At 38.5% G+C, this 20572-nt stretch overlaps 1 protein-coding gene across 2 annotated transcripts in view; it reads left to right on the top strand.

The window, feature by feature from the left end:
* The window catches only part of nrxn2a (neurexin 2a), a 423124-nt gene extending 405088 nt beyond the window's left edge, over positions 1-18036 (top strand). For both annotated transcript variants that reach the window (XM_084137438.1, XM_084137437.1), the window contains exons 20-22: positions 1657-1985; positions 12380-12458; positions 15000-18036. In XM_084137438.1, coding sequence (XP_083993564.1) covers positions 1657-1985; positions 12380-12458; positions 15000-15796 — 1205 coding nt within the window. In that variant the 3' untranslated portion in view covers positions 15797-18036. The remainder of the gene's footprint in view (positions 1-1656; positions 1986-12379; positions 12459-14999) is intronic.
* The last annotated feature ends 2536 nt before the right edge of the window (positions 18037-20572 follow it).

The raw sequence follows: 20572 nt of genomic DNA on the forward strand, positions 1-20572 counted from the left end.
GATCGCTATATTCCAATGAAAGAGAACTGAATAAAAAATTATATTTTAAAAAACTATCCTAAAAGTGTTCTTTTGAAAATAGCTTTTCATTGCTTTCTTAATGAAATGAAAATCAATGGAGTCCAATGTCAGTTTGGTCCTCATTGACTTGCATTGAATAGACAAAAACAGTTCTAATATAAAAATACAAATTTGTAAAAAAAGAATGTCTTCTTTTATACTCCACATGAAAAAGAAACTTGAACACGTTTGGAACAACATGAAGGTAAGCAAATGATGACAGAATCTTCATTTTTGGGTGAACTGCCACTGTAAGTCCCATGCAATACTATCACAGAGATGATAAAGAGAGCATTTATATCATATTTTTCTCATTGGTACTTTATATTATGTCACAGTATGCAACTGTCCTTAATGTCACACATTAATCAGAATAATTGTTGCACTGTACAATAAAAGTACACGCAAGTGGAAAGTGGCCATCTGGCTTCTTCCCACTCTATTACGACATGCCTTTCAGAGGTTATGGTCTTTTTATCTCGCCTCTCATGTCAAACTTGGTTATTTTCAACTGTTAAAACTGAGACCCTACTTGTGTTAAATGGCAACCCTTCATTAAACATTAAGTGGCTCTCACAGAGGGAATAACAACTGCCCACTTCATAATCAGCTGTGTCAGAGTACCTGTTCATCAGGATTAAATGGATGGCGGCAGTCCAGCACTTAGGGGCCAAAGGAAACGGCACTTTGAGTTAACCATCCTTTTCCTCTTTAAGTAGTAATTCTGAAGGTTTTGTTGGCATTTAATTATATCTAAAGTTTGGCCCGATTGCTTAACATTCACCATTATAATTCAAAACCACTTAAATCAAACCTTTAGCGCTGTGACTACCTGTTGCAGCACTGAAGTTTTTTATAATATTGATTCAGATTCCTTTTATTTTCCTGAGCATCAACTAAATGATCAATTCAACCAGTGGTATTTTCTATGCAAAATGACTCAGTGACAATGGAGATTCTGGGGACGAAATCCTTAATGCAGAGGCATATTGTGTGTGTGTTTATGTGTGTCTGCGCCCCTATGTATGTTTATTTGTGGGGCTGGAGGAGATACTCCTCTTGCTTCAGTGACACATTAACATTTGAGCTGGCAGATGACATGCAGATTAGCATCAACAAGGCATCTGTCTCTGAATAAAACATATCCAAAACTCTTTACATACTCATAAATATTGTTTTCCAATTTGGTCCTCCTTATTCAGTTCATTATCCACAGCTCAAGCCTTGCTAGTTTAATGAGACTCAAATGATAATATACAGCCATTATTCTATAATGATAAGGGCTCTTCCATTCCTCCTCTCATAGAGGAGCCACCTCAGGCTCTGGGAGTGATCTTTGACATCATGTTTAATACAACATTTTGTCTCCTGCACTATCCGGGTCAGAAACGACAGCCATTAGAATTGGAGATTTCCATCACCAGTTTCAAATGTTAAAAGTGTTATCAGCTGATTTAGACACATCCTACCTGTGACGCCAAAAACAGCCTGTACTGATGGTCGTTTTTTGCTTCTCTGTCTCTCTTTACTGTCGTACTGCTCTCTCTCTTTCTCTCTATCTTGCTCTCTCTTCATCTCCTCTCTGATGCATCCCAGGTCGGCAGTTGACTATCTTCAACAGCCAGGCAGCCATAAAAGTGGGAGGTCAGGATAAGGGGCGGCCGTTCCAGGGCCATATCTCAGGCCTGTACTATAACGGGCTGCAAGTGCTGAAACTGGCGGCCGAGGGGGATCCAAATGTGCAGGTGGCAGGAAACTTGCGTTTGGTTGGGGATGCACCCTCCGTCTTGTCCACAGAGACCACCTCAGCCACCCCTCCGGCTGCGGCAGACATGTCCACCACCATAATGGAGACCACCACCACCATGGCCACCACCACCACCCGTAGACAGCGCTCTCCCAGCCTGAAGGACAGTATTACACAGGTGAGGATGGGACGGTGGAGATTGCCATCATACAGAGAGACGGCCCTCTTGTTGGCCTGTTTCTTTTGAATGTGAGGAATGATGTCGCGTTTATAAAGAGTTTTGTTTTACAAGATGTCCGGTTGGTGATCGGCAATAAAAGAGCTGACAGGACAAACCACACTGGGGTAAAAAATCTGTCATTTATTGCTTGAAAAAGAGCTGTCACTCAGCATCTGGAAGGCCCTGAAGGAGAAGAATCATAAAGCTCAGATTCGCATGTGTCAGGATATATCTCCCCCACATAGACTTTCTCTTTCATTCCTCCCACACATAGTATTTTACTAGTCACATTTCCTTTGAACGATTCTGCAATTTTCTGAAGTCATTATTTTCTAAGCCTCAAGAAACATATTTAGAGCTGTAGCACTTTTTATTTATGAAAGCACAGTTTTACAAGGTTAAAAAATGCTACACAAATGTATATTTTAAATTTGCAATAGTTTGAAATTATTTTTATATATACAGTGAGGAAAATAAGTATTTGAACACCCTGCTATTTTGCAAGTTCTCCCACTTAGAAATCATGGAGGGGTCTGAAATTGTCATCGTAGGTGTATGTCCACTGTGAGAGACATAATCTAAAAAAAAAAAATCCAGAAATCACAATGTATGATTTTTTAACTATTTATTTGTATGATACAGCTGCAAATAAGTATTTGAACACCTGAGAAAATCAATGTTAATATTTGGTACAGTAGCCTTTGTTTGCAATTACAGAGGTCAAACGTTTCCTGTAGTTTTTCACCAGGTTTGCACACACTGCAGGAGGGATTTTGGCCCACTCCTCCACACAGATCTTCTCTAGATCAGTCAGGTTTCTGGGCTGTCGCTGAGAAACACGGAGTTTGAGCTCCCTCCAAAGATTCTCTATTGGGTTTAGGTCTGGAGACTGGCTAGGCCACGCCAGAACCTTGATATGCTTCTTACAGAGCCACTCCTTGGTTATCCTGGCTGTGTGCTTCGGGTCATTGTCATGTTGGAAGAAAAGTTCTATTTTGGTCTCATCTGACCACATGACTTTCTCCCATGACTCCTCTGGATCATCCAAATGGTCATTGGCAAACTTAAGACGGGCCTTGACATGTGCTGGTTTAAGCAGGGGAACCTTCCGTGCCATGCATGATTTCAAACCATGACGTCTTAGTGTATTACCAACAGTAACCTTGGAAACGGTGGTCCCAGCTCTTTTCAGGTCATTGACCAGCTCCTCCCGTGTAGTTCTGGGCTGATTTCTCACCTTTCTTAGGATCATTGAGACCCCACGAGGTGAGATCTTGCATGGAGCCCCAGTCCGAGGGAGATTGACAGTCATGTTTAGCTTCTTCCATTTTCTAATGATTGCTCCAACAGTGGACCTTTTTTCACCAAGCTGCTTGGCAATTTCCCCGTAGCCCTTTCCAGCCTTGTGGAGGTGTACAATTTTGTCTCTAGTGTCTTTGGACAGCTCTTTGGTCTTGGCCATGTTAGTAGTTGGATTCTTACTGATTGTATGGGGTGGACAGGTGTCTTTATGCAGCTAACAACCTCAAACAGGTGCATCTAATTTAGGATAATAAATGGAGTGGAGGTGGACATTTTAAAGGCAGACTAACAGGTCTTTGAGGGTCAGAATTCTAGCTGATAGACAGTTGTTCAAATACTTATTTGCAGCTGTATCATACAAATAAATAGTTAAAAAATCATACATTGTGATTTCTGGATTTTTTTTTTTAGATTATGTCTCTCACAGTGGACATGCACCTATGATGACAATTTCAGACCCCTCCATGATTTCCAAGTGGGAGAACTTGCAAAATAGCAGGGTGTTCAAATACGTATTTTCCTCACTGTATATATAATATAATGAAATACTGAAAATTATCATAAACCATTTTTTGCTCTTTTTTTTTAACTAGAAAACAATATAGCGTATCCAAGACTATCACAAATCATTCTCACAATTTCAATAGAACCCCGTCTTATCCAGCTTGATAACTTTGGGCCATCTTTAACAGTGCCTTGATATTTCTGGACAAGCTCACAATTTATGTAAATGTAAGGTTTTATTTGCTTAACATGCTGGTTTCTCTCTTGTCATTAAAGCATAGACTGGCCATTGTTGTTCCTAGCCCAGCAATTCTTCATGCCTATCGACAGCCTAAAAAATTCGATATATTTATCCTCAAGCAGCATCTCTAAAATGCTGGAGCACAAGGCTATTAATTTTGAGAATATTGAGAGTCATATCTGACATGTCTGTGTTGTCTCTGCCCCCCATTCATCACATATTGGTAGCGAGTTAGCAGCGCTTGCCTCCCCCACTGTCAGCCTTTATTCATGTGGTGTTCAACTCCATTGATCAGGAGATGCACGTTGATAAGAATAAAGGCCAAGCTCAATAACAATCAGTGTCAATCATAGCGAAACTGCCAAGATCCATAGCCACTAGAAGCAAACATTAGCGCAACTGAGGACGAACACAGATTCTCTCACGTGCAAGCTGTGAATCACTCTTAATCCGTGCTGTTCTGGGTGTAAATAGTCATACAAAGCAATAGCATGGAAATGGGGATTTGAGTGAGACAGCTTAGTGCTGAGGAAGTCCCAGTGCACCACTCCTCTCCTCATCTCCTCAAGATGAGTAAGACATTTATGTGGAATAGCACGTGTCTAGACTACAAATTTATTCCTTTATGAACTATATTTACATTCACTGTGTAAAAAAGACATTTAAAAGAAAATTTTAAAAGAACTAATGTGTAGTTCAAATAGATTACTTTACCCAATATTTGAGTTTTCTTTGTATTTTATATGTTTATAAGACCAACATCAATTGTGAGTCGATAATATGCAGAGTACTTACTTCATCATTAGCTTAGCAATATGTTAATGTCCCTATTGAAATCAATTGATTTGATCCTGCACAGAACACATGCTAATGTCACACACTATTGAAATCAATCAGCATTGGTTTTCAGCGTGAATAACACACAAAACACATCTTAAATGGGAAAGAACTTTGCGATTGATTGTACAACTATGTTTGACAAGAAATCTGAAGTATATTTTAATCTGAAGACTGCCGAAAGCTACAGAACAGAGAAGAAAATTGATCGCTTTTATTCATAGAAACAACTTGACTCCAGGCAGCGAAAGGTGGATTTGCAGTTACCACAGTAAGCTGATAACTCACAAATATCAGCTTATTGAAATTTACATGCTGTTTAAGCTGTTTTACATGCAAACCAGTAACCATGACAACGCAAGTAAACAGCGGCGCGTTTACATGGATTTATTAATAAATCAGGCCATGCTCCTGTGTGACGACAAAACAATCATTTGCGTATCTGACTAGAGTATTTCATTTATGTCGGTTGTGATGTTAAATAAAGCTTGCAACATGTCAGCAGGAAACTTACAGCTCGTATATGTGACCCTGGACCACAAAACCGAGATACAACTATTTGAAAATCTGGAATCTGGGGGTGCAAAAAAATCTAAACATTGAGAAAATCGCCTTTAAAGTTGTCCATTTATGTTCGCGCTTTTGCTGCATGCACTCACAAAAATATTTTTTATATATATATTTACAGTAGGAAATTTACAAAATATCTTCATGGAACATGATCTTTACTTAATATCCTAATGATTTTTGGCATAAAAGAAAAATCAATAATTTTGACCCATATTGGCTATTGCCACAAATATACCCGTGCTACTTGTGACTGGTTTTGTGGTCCAGGGTCACATATTATCCTTTCATGTAGTTACAGATGCAGCGTTTTTACTGAACTGCTGCACAAGATGAGAGGACATTTTTGTAATTTTCTGGGTCATGAAAGAGTCTGCGTTTGTGATAAATTTCCTTCTTCCTTTCCTGCAAAATGCTCGCTCTGTCTGGATGTGTTTAAATCTGCACTAAGGATGTGTTCCTGTCACATTTCACACATGCGCACTTCAATAAGCCGACAGAAACCAGGTTAATGCTTTTACAAACCGTGCGAAATCGGAGTAAGAGGCAAAAAACTACCTGTGTTGACCGGTTTATGCTTAAGCCGTTTATGACCTTACTCCGATAAAAGAAAACATGTTTCCGCATTTACATGACCACGTGCATTGCCGGCTTATTAAATACAATCGGATGTTTTTAAATAAACACTGACAAAAAACTATACAAGTTTTAGAGCTGGATGATATGATGATATATATATATAACATTGATATGAGTGATTTAGAACTAGTACCTATTTTGTATTTATATAAAGCGTTCAAAGACAAATTTGTTTTATGTATTTCTCCGGCGTCGAAATCAGGCTCATATAAATGTCAGGAAACACGATTCCTGGCTGCATTTCAATATCCATGGATCATTGGATCTTTGATAAGTTGTAAGGAACACTATATCGAGTCCAACCTTTAGTTTAAACTGATAATAATTTGTTTTAATCACGTTTTCGCAGTTTCCTCTATTAAATCCAGTCACCCAGCAGCTCTTCTGCTTCCGGTGGGAAAGTGACATCAATACATTCCCGCTATACTAATTTTATACTTTTTAAATCAATTGTAAAGTCGACACCGTGCAGGGTTTTTTTTTTTTTAGTTTAGAAACATGCTATCAATTGTGAGTCGATCCATGCAGTGTTTCATCATTAGCTTAACAATTTGCTAATATCAGAATTAAGATCAACTGTAATTCGATCCTGTGCAGAATGTTTTGTTGTTAGTTTAGCAATATGCTAATGTTGCACTATTGAAATCAATTGTGAGTCGAACCCTTGCAGCATATTTCATCATTAACTTAGCAACATGCTATTGTTACTATTTAAATCAACTGTGAGTCGATCCTGACAGCTTATCCATTTCCATCCTATAAGATATGTCATACTCACCAGAACACTGCAGGGGGCGGCAATCCAGGCACTGTCCGCTAAAGAGCGTACCTCAATGGTGAACTAAAGGTGGCTTCTTAAAGACAGCATATTGCTGCGTGAAGGAGAAAGATTCAGATGCAATAGGGTATATGTCGAACGTCACATGACCAAACCGGAACACTGGTCTCATCGCATCCGCTTGTCAGAGAAAGTGTTAACAGTAGTATGAACTGACGCCGATATCTATGGACTTTTAAGGTAATCGGCTAACCTAGTTCACTTCGTTATTGGCATTTATTCTATTTAAATATATAAATGTTTGTGTGAAGAAGAAAAAACTTTTAGATATCAATCTGCATATGCGAGGGACATTGGTTATGCTTATCTTTGCTCGCCCCTTTAAGTTATCTTGAGTAAAACAGCTCATTTTTTCACGAAGCACATAGTTAAAGATCTGATCCGGAAGCGATGCGATCTGCTTTACAGAATACGGAAGTTAAGTAGCACATAACCCCTATTGACACTCAGGGCTGCGTTCCACTCCAAAATTGTCATGCCCTTCACTCGCTAACTTCCCTCCATCTCGTTCACTCGGATGTACGTCATTGCTTACGTTGCATGAGTGCCCACTACTGGTGGAACCTTTGCAGTAGGCTGAATTGGAACGTTTTAAGCCCTTGATCACTTAGAATCCACTATGGGGTTGATTTAATATTTAATTTTTTCCTTTACAAAATTGTTTAATGCAGCATTCTATATGTGTTTGAGTTGTTTACATTTTTTTTTTTAAATAATTAATATATCATAGAGTTGTTTGTGGTGAGGTAAATTAAACGCAATATGCGTTGACGTCACAATCGTGTTGCATTGTGGTATATGGAGCTGCCTGAAGTGTACATATGAAGTAGACTCGCTCCCTTGGTCAAAAAAGGGAGCAAGGTTCTTTCCATGTAAACTTCCCTCGTCCACTTCACAAAGTGGAACGCACTTCAAAATGGCAGCAGGGAATCCCTCCGAGGGGAAGTGCTTAGGGAAGTTCGCAAGTTCGTGTCTAAAAGTGGACTGGAACGCAGCCCAGTACTTGCTGTATAGTGGCTTGGCCTGCCCACTGCCAGAGCGCTCGGACACCATTGGCTATTGCAAGTGCAATAGCGTGATTCTATCAGTCTTCAGGAATTTGGGATAAAGGAGTTTTCTCAAAGCGTAAGCTATTATGCAATGTCGAGAGACCAACTCGAAAGGGAACAAGACCAAACCACTTTCCCTTTTGATAGGGGGATCGCTAACATGGGAGGACACACGCTGCAAGGCAAATAAAGAACATTTCTCATTTTTACGGATGGAAAATTGATTCTTGCAAAATGTTATTCCTAATGATAGCATGTTATTATAACTATGCAATTTTGTCATGATAATATTATGGATTATCAATATATCTTTGTGGGCCCCTCCTCCCTAAGGGCACCTTTTACATAGTTCCACTATTACCCCCTGACCGAAGCCCCTGTGTGTAGCATGTCGATTTTCTGCTTATGTAAGAAAAGTTCAATGACATTTAGGATGCTCTGTAAGGGAGCGAGGTAGCTCAAATCAGACCTTGAATGTCTAAATATTTGAAGGGCAAACTCAAATCAAGTGTTCTGAAAATCAGTCAGAGCTGCAGGGTCAGACATATGTAATTATTTCAGCCTCATTTTCAGCGGCTTGTGCTGTTTTGTATCAAAGCGTCCATGCATCCAGCAACTCAAATCTTTTGATCTAAGATTGCTTTTCCACGACCTCAAATTTGAACCTTTATGACTCCACGTAAATCACAGCTCAAGTGGAAATTGTGCCAATAGTGTATGTTAAGTAAGCCCTTGATCAAGCTGACATAACACTGTTTCCCTTTTCAGGATTTGGATATTGAAAGTGCCCTCGACTTTCTTTTTGTCATATCAAAAAATTAGTCATGGCGTATTTGTAAGGAATGTATGCACATATCAAGAAACAACCTGCAATTCCAGTGTTCTTAATAAACTTGTCTTACTAAACACACAGGCATTGTGCAAAAGTGCAGATAAGAAGCGCACTAATTATCCTTTAATAAACGCAGTCAGCCAAAACTAATGCTGCAATGCGTCTTTTAATTAGAGGTTGGAAATGTCAGAGTCTTTAATATTTGTAAATCAGGACTCAAAAACCAAGCAAATTCATCTTAGCTTTTCTTTTGTCTCAGTGAAGGCTTTAATCGTTCAAAGGTAGGCTTTTTGTTTAAAATAAAGCCCTGCATTTCAGCCCGAGCCCGACAGGCCCCGACTTTTTTACGCCCCTAGGGCCGGGCTTCGGGCCAATTTTCACGTCATAGTTCACATGCGGGCCGGGCCTCGGGCCTTTTTTGGGTTATCCTTCTTTTTATATTTTTAGACATTAATTAAAAAATATATGAGAAGTTGACGTCGACGATAGAAAAACAAACATAGAAAGACATTTAATAACCTCATAACTTTCATAATCTTATAATTACACTGGCATATGATTGACATGACAGTCGCACGCACGCACGCACACAGAAGGTTTCCCGTCAGCGGAACCAACGATTCAACTCATGTGCAAATAATGGAGAATATTAAGAGAAAAATCGCGAGTGATAGAAGAGAGGACTGGGTTAAAATCTTCCACTGTGGATGCTATTCTTTTTCTCCACAATGCTCTGTAAGAGACTGTTCTAACTTTTCGTTTGATTGGACTTTATTTTCGTTTAACTGTTGGAAACTACTGGAAAAAAGAATGGCCATGTTCTGTGGTGCATTTTTGAGGTAAGATAACCTGCAAGTTTGTTTTTGATTTATTTAATTTAATTTGTTTAGATTGACTATTGCTCATTTCGTTTGCGAGCGCTGTTGCGAGCAGCCTGCCTCAGTATTTCAAAAAAAAATTACTCACTGTGGTTTAATAAATAAACATTAAATTAACTGTCTGTGTGATATGCTTGAAGTGTTTTATATCTATGGATTTCATTGTAGCTATAAGTAAAGTATTAGCGTTGATTTGAGAGACTAAATTGATCAAACATGTTTTACTCGCTGTTGGCTCGGCTTGCTTGGTCGTCATTTTTTTTTTTTTTTTTTTTAATGCTCCAAACATTTGTCTAAATTAACTTAATAAAGAAATGAAAAGAAAAGAAACATAACTAACAAAACGGACATATTTTGTCAAATAAGTTTTATTGTAAGACAATTAAGGATTTTACAATCTTACAATCTTACAGATGTCTCTTTACCAATAATAATAAAAAAATATAAAAAAATATAAAAAAAAATTAAAAAAAATAAAATAAAATAAAAAAATTAGAAAATAAATAAACAAACCAACCCATACCCGACCTGTTTACATTGACTTGAAAAGGTATGATGAAGGAATGTTAAAAACAAAACGGACATATTTTAATGGCAGTCTGCCGCTGTGAAAGAAAAAAAAAAAAAAAAAAAACGGGCTCGGGTCGGACTCGGGCTGATAATTCTGATGAGCTGTCGGACACGGGTCGGACTAGGGCCTGAGCGTCTCAGGCCTAGATTTGAGACCCGTGCAGGGCTCTAGTTTAAAATAACCCTGATGGTGCTGTCTGTACATTTACATATTTGTCATCTTAAGGTTTGTTTCTTTTCGTTTCAGCAGAATTCAGCTACATCAGTATTTGATGGATGTCGAGGACATGAAATGGTTTTGTTTATTTGGTGTAAATAAAGCATAATAACATTGCTGATATGATGGAAAGCCTTTGAAACAGAATGTTTTCCTCAATAAGCTTACTTTCGAAAGTAATTTAACTCTGGCCAATTCAGAATGTTTGTAGCTGACAATAGTGAACAGTCAGAGGACAAGAAAAACACTAACAAAATGGGGACTAGATCAATACGACACTATTTCAGCCAGACCAATTAAGACTGTCTGCAGGCCAATTCAGTTACATCAATCATGGTCAAAATTATCAGTATTTAAATGCAGATGTGGAGCATATTTGCATACATTAAGTCAGAATCTTATCGGGTCTCGAATGAAGAGGTTAAAACGTATTATCTCAGTAATCACATCATGGAAACCATGCATTACCTATTTAATGGTTTACCATGAAGGTTTTCATTATATGCATTATGTAAAAGCTTTAGCTCTGTCTTTTGTTTGTGTGTGGATTAAAATAGAGAGCACAAATGCAAAACCTGGTGTCACCATCAATGAATACCTCCATATACCTCATCTAGCGATCGCAAGGGAAGTCTCATTCTGTCGATGCCTCCCAGCCTCGCAAACAGATAAATATGCCCATACGAGTGAACAGCGAAATTGTTCTGACCTCTCGATGGGAAAGGACAAACTGATGGGTCCAAATCAGTCATGGCCCAGATCCAATTACATGTTTTATGAATGTGAGGTATGAGTCGGGAATGTTAATTCAAACTCAGGTCAAACCAAGGGGCAGCAAAGCCATTTGGTCTAGCTTCACAGCCTCGTATAAATTCCTCCGCAACCAATGGGTGTTTCTTCAACAGTAGACGCTTTTAGTACAATCAAAACCGTGGACATGCATCACACAAGATTTTCTGGAAGTCATGAGTATTTTTACTACAGTGTTTTAAAATGTCATTTCCACCACACAATTTAAGATGTGATGGAAATTACATTTTAAACACTTCTGAATTAAAATGATTTTAACCAATCAAAAAGTGATTGAAATTCAGGAACCTCTCTAAATTGGACCATATTTAGCATTACGACATAACAACCTGATAGAAAAGCTTTTGCTTTCTGTTTTGTTTTTGTTTTTTGCACCTGATAAATTGCATTTTAAGTAATTAACTTGGCAATTAACTTGAGTAATTAAGACAACACTCACAGGAAGAATATGCGAATAATAATGTGTTTATGTCTTGTATGCTTTTGTTTAATGAATTCATCAAACGCACCATTGCATGCAGATAAAGACTGCATTCTTGAAAAACTAGTATAAGTATTAAGTAATGATTGTGTTTAAAAAAAAATGTAAGGGGCATTTGTAGCATATCTGTATGTCATTGTTAGCACCTTGCTTAGCCCAGTTATCATTTTTTGGGGGGTGGCGGTGGGGGGTAGTGGTTTTGGAGGGTGAGCACCCACTGGCAGAATCATAAATCGGTGCCTATGAATCTTCACTCTAAATATTGAAATTCTTTGTTTATTCCAGTTTTTGTTTAAATAGTCATAGTTTTACATTTTTAATAATTCATATGTTTATAGTGAATTTTCATAGTTTATGAAAGTCTGCGTCTAGGGCAAAACTATATTTGAAAAGTTGGTAAAAAAAAAGAAAAAAAAAAGATTTATTGTGTAAAAAAAAAAGCTGAAAGTTGTTAGCTTTAATAAACATCAACCCCTGAGACATAAATGTCCATATATGACGAAAGCTTACTGTCACAACTTTCAAGGTTATGATGGAATCTGCCTCCAGACTTGGAAAAAGAACCTGTATTCTGTCTTCTCTTTCAGAACTCAGATGACCTGCTGGTGGCGTCAGCCGAGTGTCCCAGTGATGACGAGGATCTGGAGGAGTGTGAGCCTGGCACTGGTGAGTACACATACGTACAGCAGCACTGAAACCACACAGACCTACACAAGCTTCAGATGCTCAAACTACTGTCTTAAATAGAAGACTTTTTTTCATTAAGGAGAGGTTTCTAATGACATTATCCAATATTCCAATTGGATGTAGTGCAGTTCCATATATAATTCCGGCTTGAGCTTCAACTAGGTTTTTTTTTTTTTAAGACCTCATAAAATTTCTGTTGAGTTCATATGTAAAATGAAACTATTCCATAAAATGACATATGATGTTTTGCAAATATTCAGGAAATAACATTCATCAGTTGGATCTGAAATGTCATTTGGTAACGCTTTATTTTAAGGTGACGTAGTTACATGTTACTACATGTACTTACTATAGTAATAACAGTAAATTATGCATAATTACAAGTAACTAACCTTAACCGTAACTCTATAGCAAGTACATGTAGTTAATTAATATTACTCAGTACTTATTTGAGTAAGTGCAATGTAACTACGTCACCTTAAAACAAGGTGTAACCAATCAATTTTACATTATCATTTGTTTCAGAATTACTGAATTCTGTTTCCCATAATGCTTATCTGCTAGCACTATTCCCCCATATTAACCTTACAGACACTATGAAAAAAAATAGAAGTATACTTGGGAGCTCAGCTGGTCATTTAGGTTGCTTGCTAGGTTTAGGCTAAGGGTTATATTTCTTGAAGGGTGGCCTTCTCCTACTATCTGGGCTATTCATAACGCTAAGTGGTCATTCCACTCCATCGTTGAGTTCCACTTTGGTCATTATATACTGTATCAGTAAATTATGTGTGACATCAAACTGTGTTGCACATGTAGTACATGGAATTAATACTCTGTGCTCAGCTTTTGCTCCTGTGATTGTGCAGTGTTGCAATCATTCAGTGTCATTGAGTGGTTGAGTTCTTTATGATGGCCCATCTGGAGAATCAGCTGTTGCTGTTTGACATTTGTCCAAGCTTTTGGTTTCATTTCAGATTATTTTAGTTGAACAAAATGTGGAAAATTAAATGTTTTAACCCAGACATTTCTTATTAAATAATTGGTGCAACAGTCCTATTTTTTGGCTAGGTCTCAAAATCTAGTCAGCTGCCTGCCTAGCTTGTTTGGGCATCATTTGAGTGCTCCTGACACAAATAAAATAAAAAATAAAATAAATTCTCTCAAAATTTCGCAATTTTCGAAAAACTTTCAAAATAACTCATTGTACATGTAATTTAAAGCATTATAGCTTGTTTCCTTCATGGATAAGTTTGTCCCATAATGTGATGTGACCAGCTTCATTCAAGGTAGAGGATGGAGCTGAGAGAAATGTTTTAAAATGTTATTTTATTTCTTTAATAATTGTTATTAAAAAAATGTCTAAAGTTTCGGGTCGGTAAGATTTTTTAATGTTTTTGAAAGAAGTCTCTTATGCTCATAAGGCTGCATTTATTTGATCATAAATAGAGTAAAAAATTAGAATTTTATTACCATTTAAATAACTTAAAATTAAATATATTTTAAAATGTTATTCATTTCTTCAGTGTCACATGATCCTTTAGAAATCATTCTAATATGCTGATTTGGTGCTTAAGAAACATTTATTATTATTATTAATGTGGAAAACAGTGCTGCTGAATATTTTTTGTCGAAATATATATGGAATCGTTTTCTTTGATGAATAGAAAGTTCAAATGAACAGCATTTATATGAAATTTTTAATATCTTTAATATTTTAGTCACTTTTCATCAATTTAATGCATACTTGCTGAAAAAATGTCTTTAAAAAATACTAACCCCAAACTTTTGAACAGTAGTGTATAAAATGAAAATGCAGTGTTTTGGTTAGCTCAACCACATGCTAAATCAGAATCAGACGAGTTGAGTCACTGACACGTCAGTTGAGTCACTGTTTGAGTGCCATTTTTATGAAGTTCTGCCTTTAAAGAGCATCTCATATTAGTCAAATCAACTTAAGATCTTCCATTTTGTTTGTAATAAGATGATTCCCTATATAGGCATTACCGCTTACTAAGTTTTGAGACACAGCATTTAAATGATTTATCACAGAATGCACATATGCAGAGGATTTTATCATTGCAAAGGGACACCTGTATTTATACAAGTTAGATGAAGGACTAGAGCACAGATGAGTGTGTCAAAGAGTATAAAGGGGAGAAAAGTTGTGTTTTTAAAGGGACCATCTTACACACCTTTGTTTTTTGTAATTTGCTTTTTTTCCATGCAAAAATCATGCGGCCTATTTGTTGATGTAAGTGACCCAAACTCCATGGTTTGCTATATTGTTTAACCAAAGAAGAGCCAAGAGCTATTCAAGATATGAGTTGGTTCTTTTTTAGATGTTATTTGAGTAATCTAGACATATTTGTGTTAGCCATATGAATAGGCTTAAAAAATATTTTAGCTTTTTTTCATGTGAATAGTGTGTAGAATAAATTGCACATAACAAATAGATTTAGCGTGTGTGTACATGTAGCTATTGTCGAGTCCTCGCTAATTCTTCTTCCTCTCTCATCCTAGGAGGTGAACTTGTGTTGCCCATAATTACCGTGGACACCCAAGACCCCCTTCCCATGGTCACCCGTTACCCTGCCATCCCCGCCCCTCCCACTTCCCTGGCCCCTCTCCAAACCACCAAAGAGTCCCTCATTCTGTCCGACCCCCGTCCGCCGTGCCCTCCGGACCAGGAGGACTGCGGCGACCCCATGGAGGTGTCGGCCTTCGGCTCCGGAGAAATGACGGAGTCCGATGACGAGGACTTTTACAAAAACTCCCCCATGGTCACGGACAGGACAGTCCTGCCGCCGCCTCCCGCCGTGGGCAAGGGCGGAGGCCAGGGCCCAGGTGACCACCGTCCTCCAGCCCCCGCCCCCACCACCCACCCCAACCAGCTCCACATCCCCGCGGGCAAAATGAACACCCGCGACCAGGTGCTCCTGCCACCCGCCCCGTCCTCCCGTCACACTCCAGGTCTAACCTACCCGCCTGATTTCCCCCATGTGCCCACAGCTCACCCCACCGACCTGATGGAGAAGGCCCGCCCGGGCGCCGTGGAAGTGATCAGGGAGTCCAGCAGCACCACAGGCATGGTGGTCGGCATCGTGGCGGCTGCCGCCCTCTGCATCCTCATCCTCCTTTACGCCATGTACAAGTACCGCAACCGAGACGAAGGCTCTTATCAGGTGGACCAGAGCCGCAACTCGGGCTCCGAAAGCAACGGTGCCGTAGTGAAGGAGAAGACGCCGAGCACGACTGCCGCCATCGCCAAAACGACCACCAAGGGCAAGAAGAACAAAGACAAGGAGTATTACGTCTGAGCGAACGAGCGCGCAAGAGAGACTGAGGAGGAGGTTCAAGACAGGAAGTGTGCTGAGGATTTTAAAACTTTAAATCACCTCCTCTGCATCCTCAAGCATTTAAGCCACACAATCTTCTGTTTACTTCTCCAAAAAGTTTTTCTGCCACCGAAAGATATGGACGTAGGGAATGAGGAGAAAGGCCCTAATGGATAGATCCTCCTTTCGTTGCTGTCTTTGCGAAGCCATTGTTGTATGTAATTTTATCTCTATCATGTCTAAAGAAATTCTTCCATTACATTCCAGATGATGTAATGCCCTCTTTGCGATTAAAAATGTATGGTTTGCGTGGTCTGGGCCTCCACGGGAGAGTAACAAAACACCATGGACAGGGAGAGAAAAGCCGCAGTTATCGGTTTAACTGATGTCTCCACACACAAGCTTTTGGTGCTATTCCTGAACGTTTATTTAATAATACCTTCATAGAGCTATGAAATTGAGATCTTCTACAAAGACGCTCGCTGGCCCTCGTTGTAATAATTTATGAAGAACAGAAGCCGATTGTGTTAGTTATTTGCATGAGACAAGCAGATGCTCCCATCAGTTCTTGTGGAGACGTTAAATCTGACACCTTTTTTGGAGGGTGAAAAAAAAAACGTGTTCAGTTGAAAAGGCTGCGGATAAAATCGCATCTTTCGTTTTGTTCTCTGATAGAGCCGGAATACCAGAAGAGTTTGAATTCATTTCCACTCGGATATCTTTTGTCAGGTGTAGAAATTAGGATTTATCTGTCCCTGTCATGAAACGCATTAATCTAATTATTTTTTTGTTGTTCATCCGCCATGGTTTCATAAACGCGTTCTCACTTAGAATCGCAGATCAGACGGCGAAGCCTGCTTTGACAGCGACACCTCCACCAGCGGGTGTAGAAAAGCTCAGAAGGTTGTTAGAACTTTAAAAAGCCCACAAAAGGCATGTCTCTCTCTCTTTCTCTCTCTTTCTCTCTCTCTCTCTCTCTCTCTCTCTCTCGCTCTCTATCTCTTTCTCTCTCTCTCTCTCGCTCTCTCTCTCTCTCTCTCCATGGTGTCGAAACATTGTGATCTGTTAGGCTACTAATTGTGTTCCATGCATGATGTATTCACATTCAGCTTTCCATGAGAGTATTTTGATATGAAATACATGAAGTTGATAACTCTCATCTCACCCGGAGGGATTCATAACACCGTGGGCGAACACGACACAGACAAAAGAGACCTCAGAGAGCGAGACTGTCCTGAACTGAACATCAGCTTGGACAAAAGATGTATCTATGTAAATACAGGACATTGCTGAAAACACTTCAGGAGACAGGTTTGTGTGTATCGTGCATACAATACGTATGCGTATGTGCGCCTGTGTGTGTGTGTGAGTGTTTGTCCTCGTTCGTCCTCCGGCATGAGAAAGATATACGCAAGACTACGAGAATTCTTTCTCTTGCCTCCTATATTCTCTATGGTGTGAAACTACAGCCCAATACCCATCCGAATGAGACTACAGACACTGAAACAAACTGGATAAGGAGAACAGAGGCGAAATCATATTTTGAGAACTGTGTGGCATCTCTTCTAGGAGGGAAAAAAGGAACTTGTTCTCATCAGAATGCCAGCTCACCTCCTCCCAAACCTTGAAGGAGAGCGTAAAAGAGCGAACTGACAAGACTTTTATGGATAAAGCAGCACAACCCTGTGTCCAGACTTTTGTATCTAAGGACACCTCCTGGAAAGGAGGAAAAAAGGAAGAAAAAAAAAAAACACAGTATACTGTCTAGATATTTCTCACATTTGAAAATATGGTTTTACTGAATTGACATTCCTTGTTATTACAAAGCGTTTTTTGTTTAGTCCTTTCTCTGCAAATGAAAAAAAAAAAAAAATAACGTTAATAAGAAAAGATATTACTTCAACTATGAAGTGATTTTCAAATGTAAAATTCTGGGGGGAAAAATGTTTTGGGATTTTATTGAATTTGGTAAAATATGAAGCATTACAACTAGCCATACCTCCATTACTACATACTATTTTTTTTTGTTACGTCATCGACAGGGCAATTTATTTTGTTTGTGTTTTTGTTTTGTTTGTTCTTTTAAGATATAATTGTCATTTACCTATGCTGGTCAAAGTATATTCCCGTTCTTAATGTAATTGTAAAGTGTTACTGTGAGATGAAATCTAAATATGTGTACATTGACAGAGGGAAAAATACACTTGGTTCTATACTTCGTACTGATTTGTTTAGTGTGGTCTCTTATTTATAAAAATGTTTGTCTTAAAGAGTTATACATATTAAGCAGCAATTTCTGAAGGATCATTTGACACTGAAGAGTGGAGTAATGATGCTGAAAATTCAGCTTTGCCATCACAGGAATAAATTACATTCTTAAATGTATTAAAACAGAAAACAGTTATTTCAATATTACTGTTTTTACTGCATTTTGATCAAATAAATGCAGTCTTGTTGATCATAAGAGACTTTTCACACAAAAAAATCTTACCGACCAAACTTTTGAATGGTAGTGTAGGTCACCCAAGAAAATCAAAATTCTGTTAGTATTCTTCTATGACTTTTTTTTCCTATTGTGTAAAAGGCATGCATAAGGAACAAAATATTACATTTTATGTTGCACAGTAGAAAATGTCATTCGGGTTTGGAACAACAATAAGGTGATTAAATGATGAAGGCTTCACTTAATTTGTTGTTCTCTAAAGTTTTAGATTTATAACTGAATATAAACAGTGTCATCTTAGACTACTGGTATTTGGAGAACCATTATTTCCCAGTGTCTTTCCTGCCTAAAAATCAAGGTTTATCCATTGTAGGAACTCTCACGCTGTGAAGTCAAGCCCTTGTCTTACATGGCAATTTCATCATCTGGTCTTATATATTGATGAATTCCTACCCCAGAAAACTCCACATACTGCTAATACAAAGATGTCTTCAGATTCCTCTGCTGTCACACTGCTCAGATCGAGGTAGACAGGCCTCTAAACAACACTCTTCTTTAATGGTCTTGTATCTGAAAGGAGAGCGGCCCCCACATTCTCTTTACCCTCTCTCTGCACCCACTCTATATTATGCTCTGCAGGTACTTGTTCAGCTAACTATACACTGCAGTACAGTTTGAGCTATTTAAAGACTGGAGCTAAGAGTGTGTTTATGGAGAGCAGTTTCCTGGAATAAGAGGAACCTTGATTTTGGAAAAGATTCAGACTGATAAAGCTATATCTTGAGCGAGCCTTTCAAATGATGAAAGCTGGCAATGAATGACACACTTCTGTTTTGATCATTATTCTGGGTCTATTGTAAATCTAGTGGAGTAAATTGTGTCTGGTCAATATGCACAGAATACACTTAAGTATAGCATTTAGTTAAATGAGTGTTTTCATTCAGTCAGTGGCTGTGTTTTCAATTATATTCTGGCGGATGTAAAAATAAACCTTTAAAATACATGCAAATCACAAGGATAAAGTCAAAAGCAATACGGATGGATAGATAGATAAGCAAGAGCTTGTTAGAGATTGTAACATTCAGGTTTATGGTCTCCACAGATAAGACCCAACTAACATCAAGACAGCCTTAAGGCTTGTATGAATCAATAAATAGTGGGAAAGAATTAGTGATTTTCAAATAGAAGACACAAGCTTTGAAACCGAAAGCAAGGCAAGGTTTATCACTTATTGCCGCAGTTAGTTTTAAACATCTTCAAAAACCCACATTAATAAAGCCAAAGAACAAAAGGCAAAGAAAACCTGTCAGCACCTTCTGATGTCAATTCTACTCCAACTCCACATCTTTCTGAACTCTGAGCCCTGGATTTGTGATTTGATGAATAATTTAGTAGCCGACTTGCTGCCCCTTTTCCGTCAAAGTAGATGAAACTACCATTTTCATTTCTGGAAGTGCACCTGTCCTGCCAGAGGAAATGCATTAAAACCTCTTCCCGAATGTCACTGAAGTGAAAGTGATAGGTAAGCAAGATTTGAAACTTCCCTTTGCTGTATTTTCTAACAAGGCTGTCGTTTTATGCTCTTTCACTCAAAAAATAGTTGTCTGGAAAGACAGAGGGGCGAAGATTTAACAGACAGTGAGCAGTAATGGGCAGTTGTGATACCGCTGGATTGAGACTGAAGCAAAAACCTGCAGAAGCGTGAGACTGCCATCTGCTGTCTACATCCACTCATTCATCAATCTATCTGGGTTGCACCATGCATTACATGTTGTTGGGGCAGTTGTGGCCTAATGGGTTGATAGTCCTAATTGCAGGAAATGACTGAGGTGTCCTTAAGCAAGGCATCTAACCCCCAATCGCTCCCCAGGCGGCGCAGTGAATGGCTGCTCCGGGTGTGTGTGTCCACGGTTTGCATTGTGTGTGTGTTCACTACTCACTGCTCCTAATGTGTCTGCACTATCTAGTATCGGTTAACTGCAGAGGACGTCACTTCACTTTTACATTTGCTGTAATTTTTTACCTTTTAAAGAAAGAGGCTTTTTTTAATCAATCAATAAAACAACATTTACTCTGACATATTTAAAAAATAAAATAGGGATGTACAAAGGTATCTCTTCGTTTGGAATATTTTTGTTAATCAGAATATAAAAGAATCAAGCATAATCAATGTGAATATAGCCAAAGTTATTCTACTATTATATATTATTTCTTTATTCTACTAACACATACAGTATTTATGTAGGCCTGTAAGTGTTCACTATGGTGAACTGCCATCACAGAAAGAAAAAAATATGCTAAACTGATCCTCTCGT

This window comes from Abramis brama, assembly GCF_963993115.1.
Source record: "Abramis brama genome assembly, chromosome: 15".
NCBI classification, from domain to species: Eukaryota; Metazoa; Chordata; class Actinopteri; order Cypriniformes; family Leuciscidae; genus Abramis; species Abramis brama.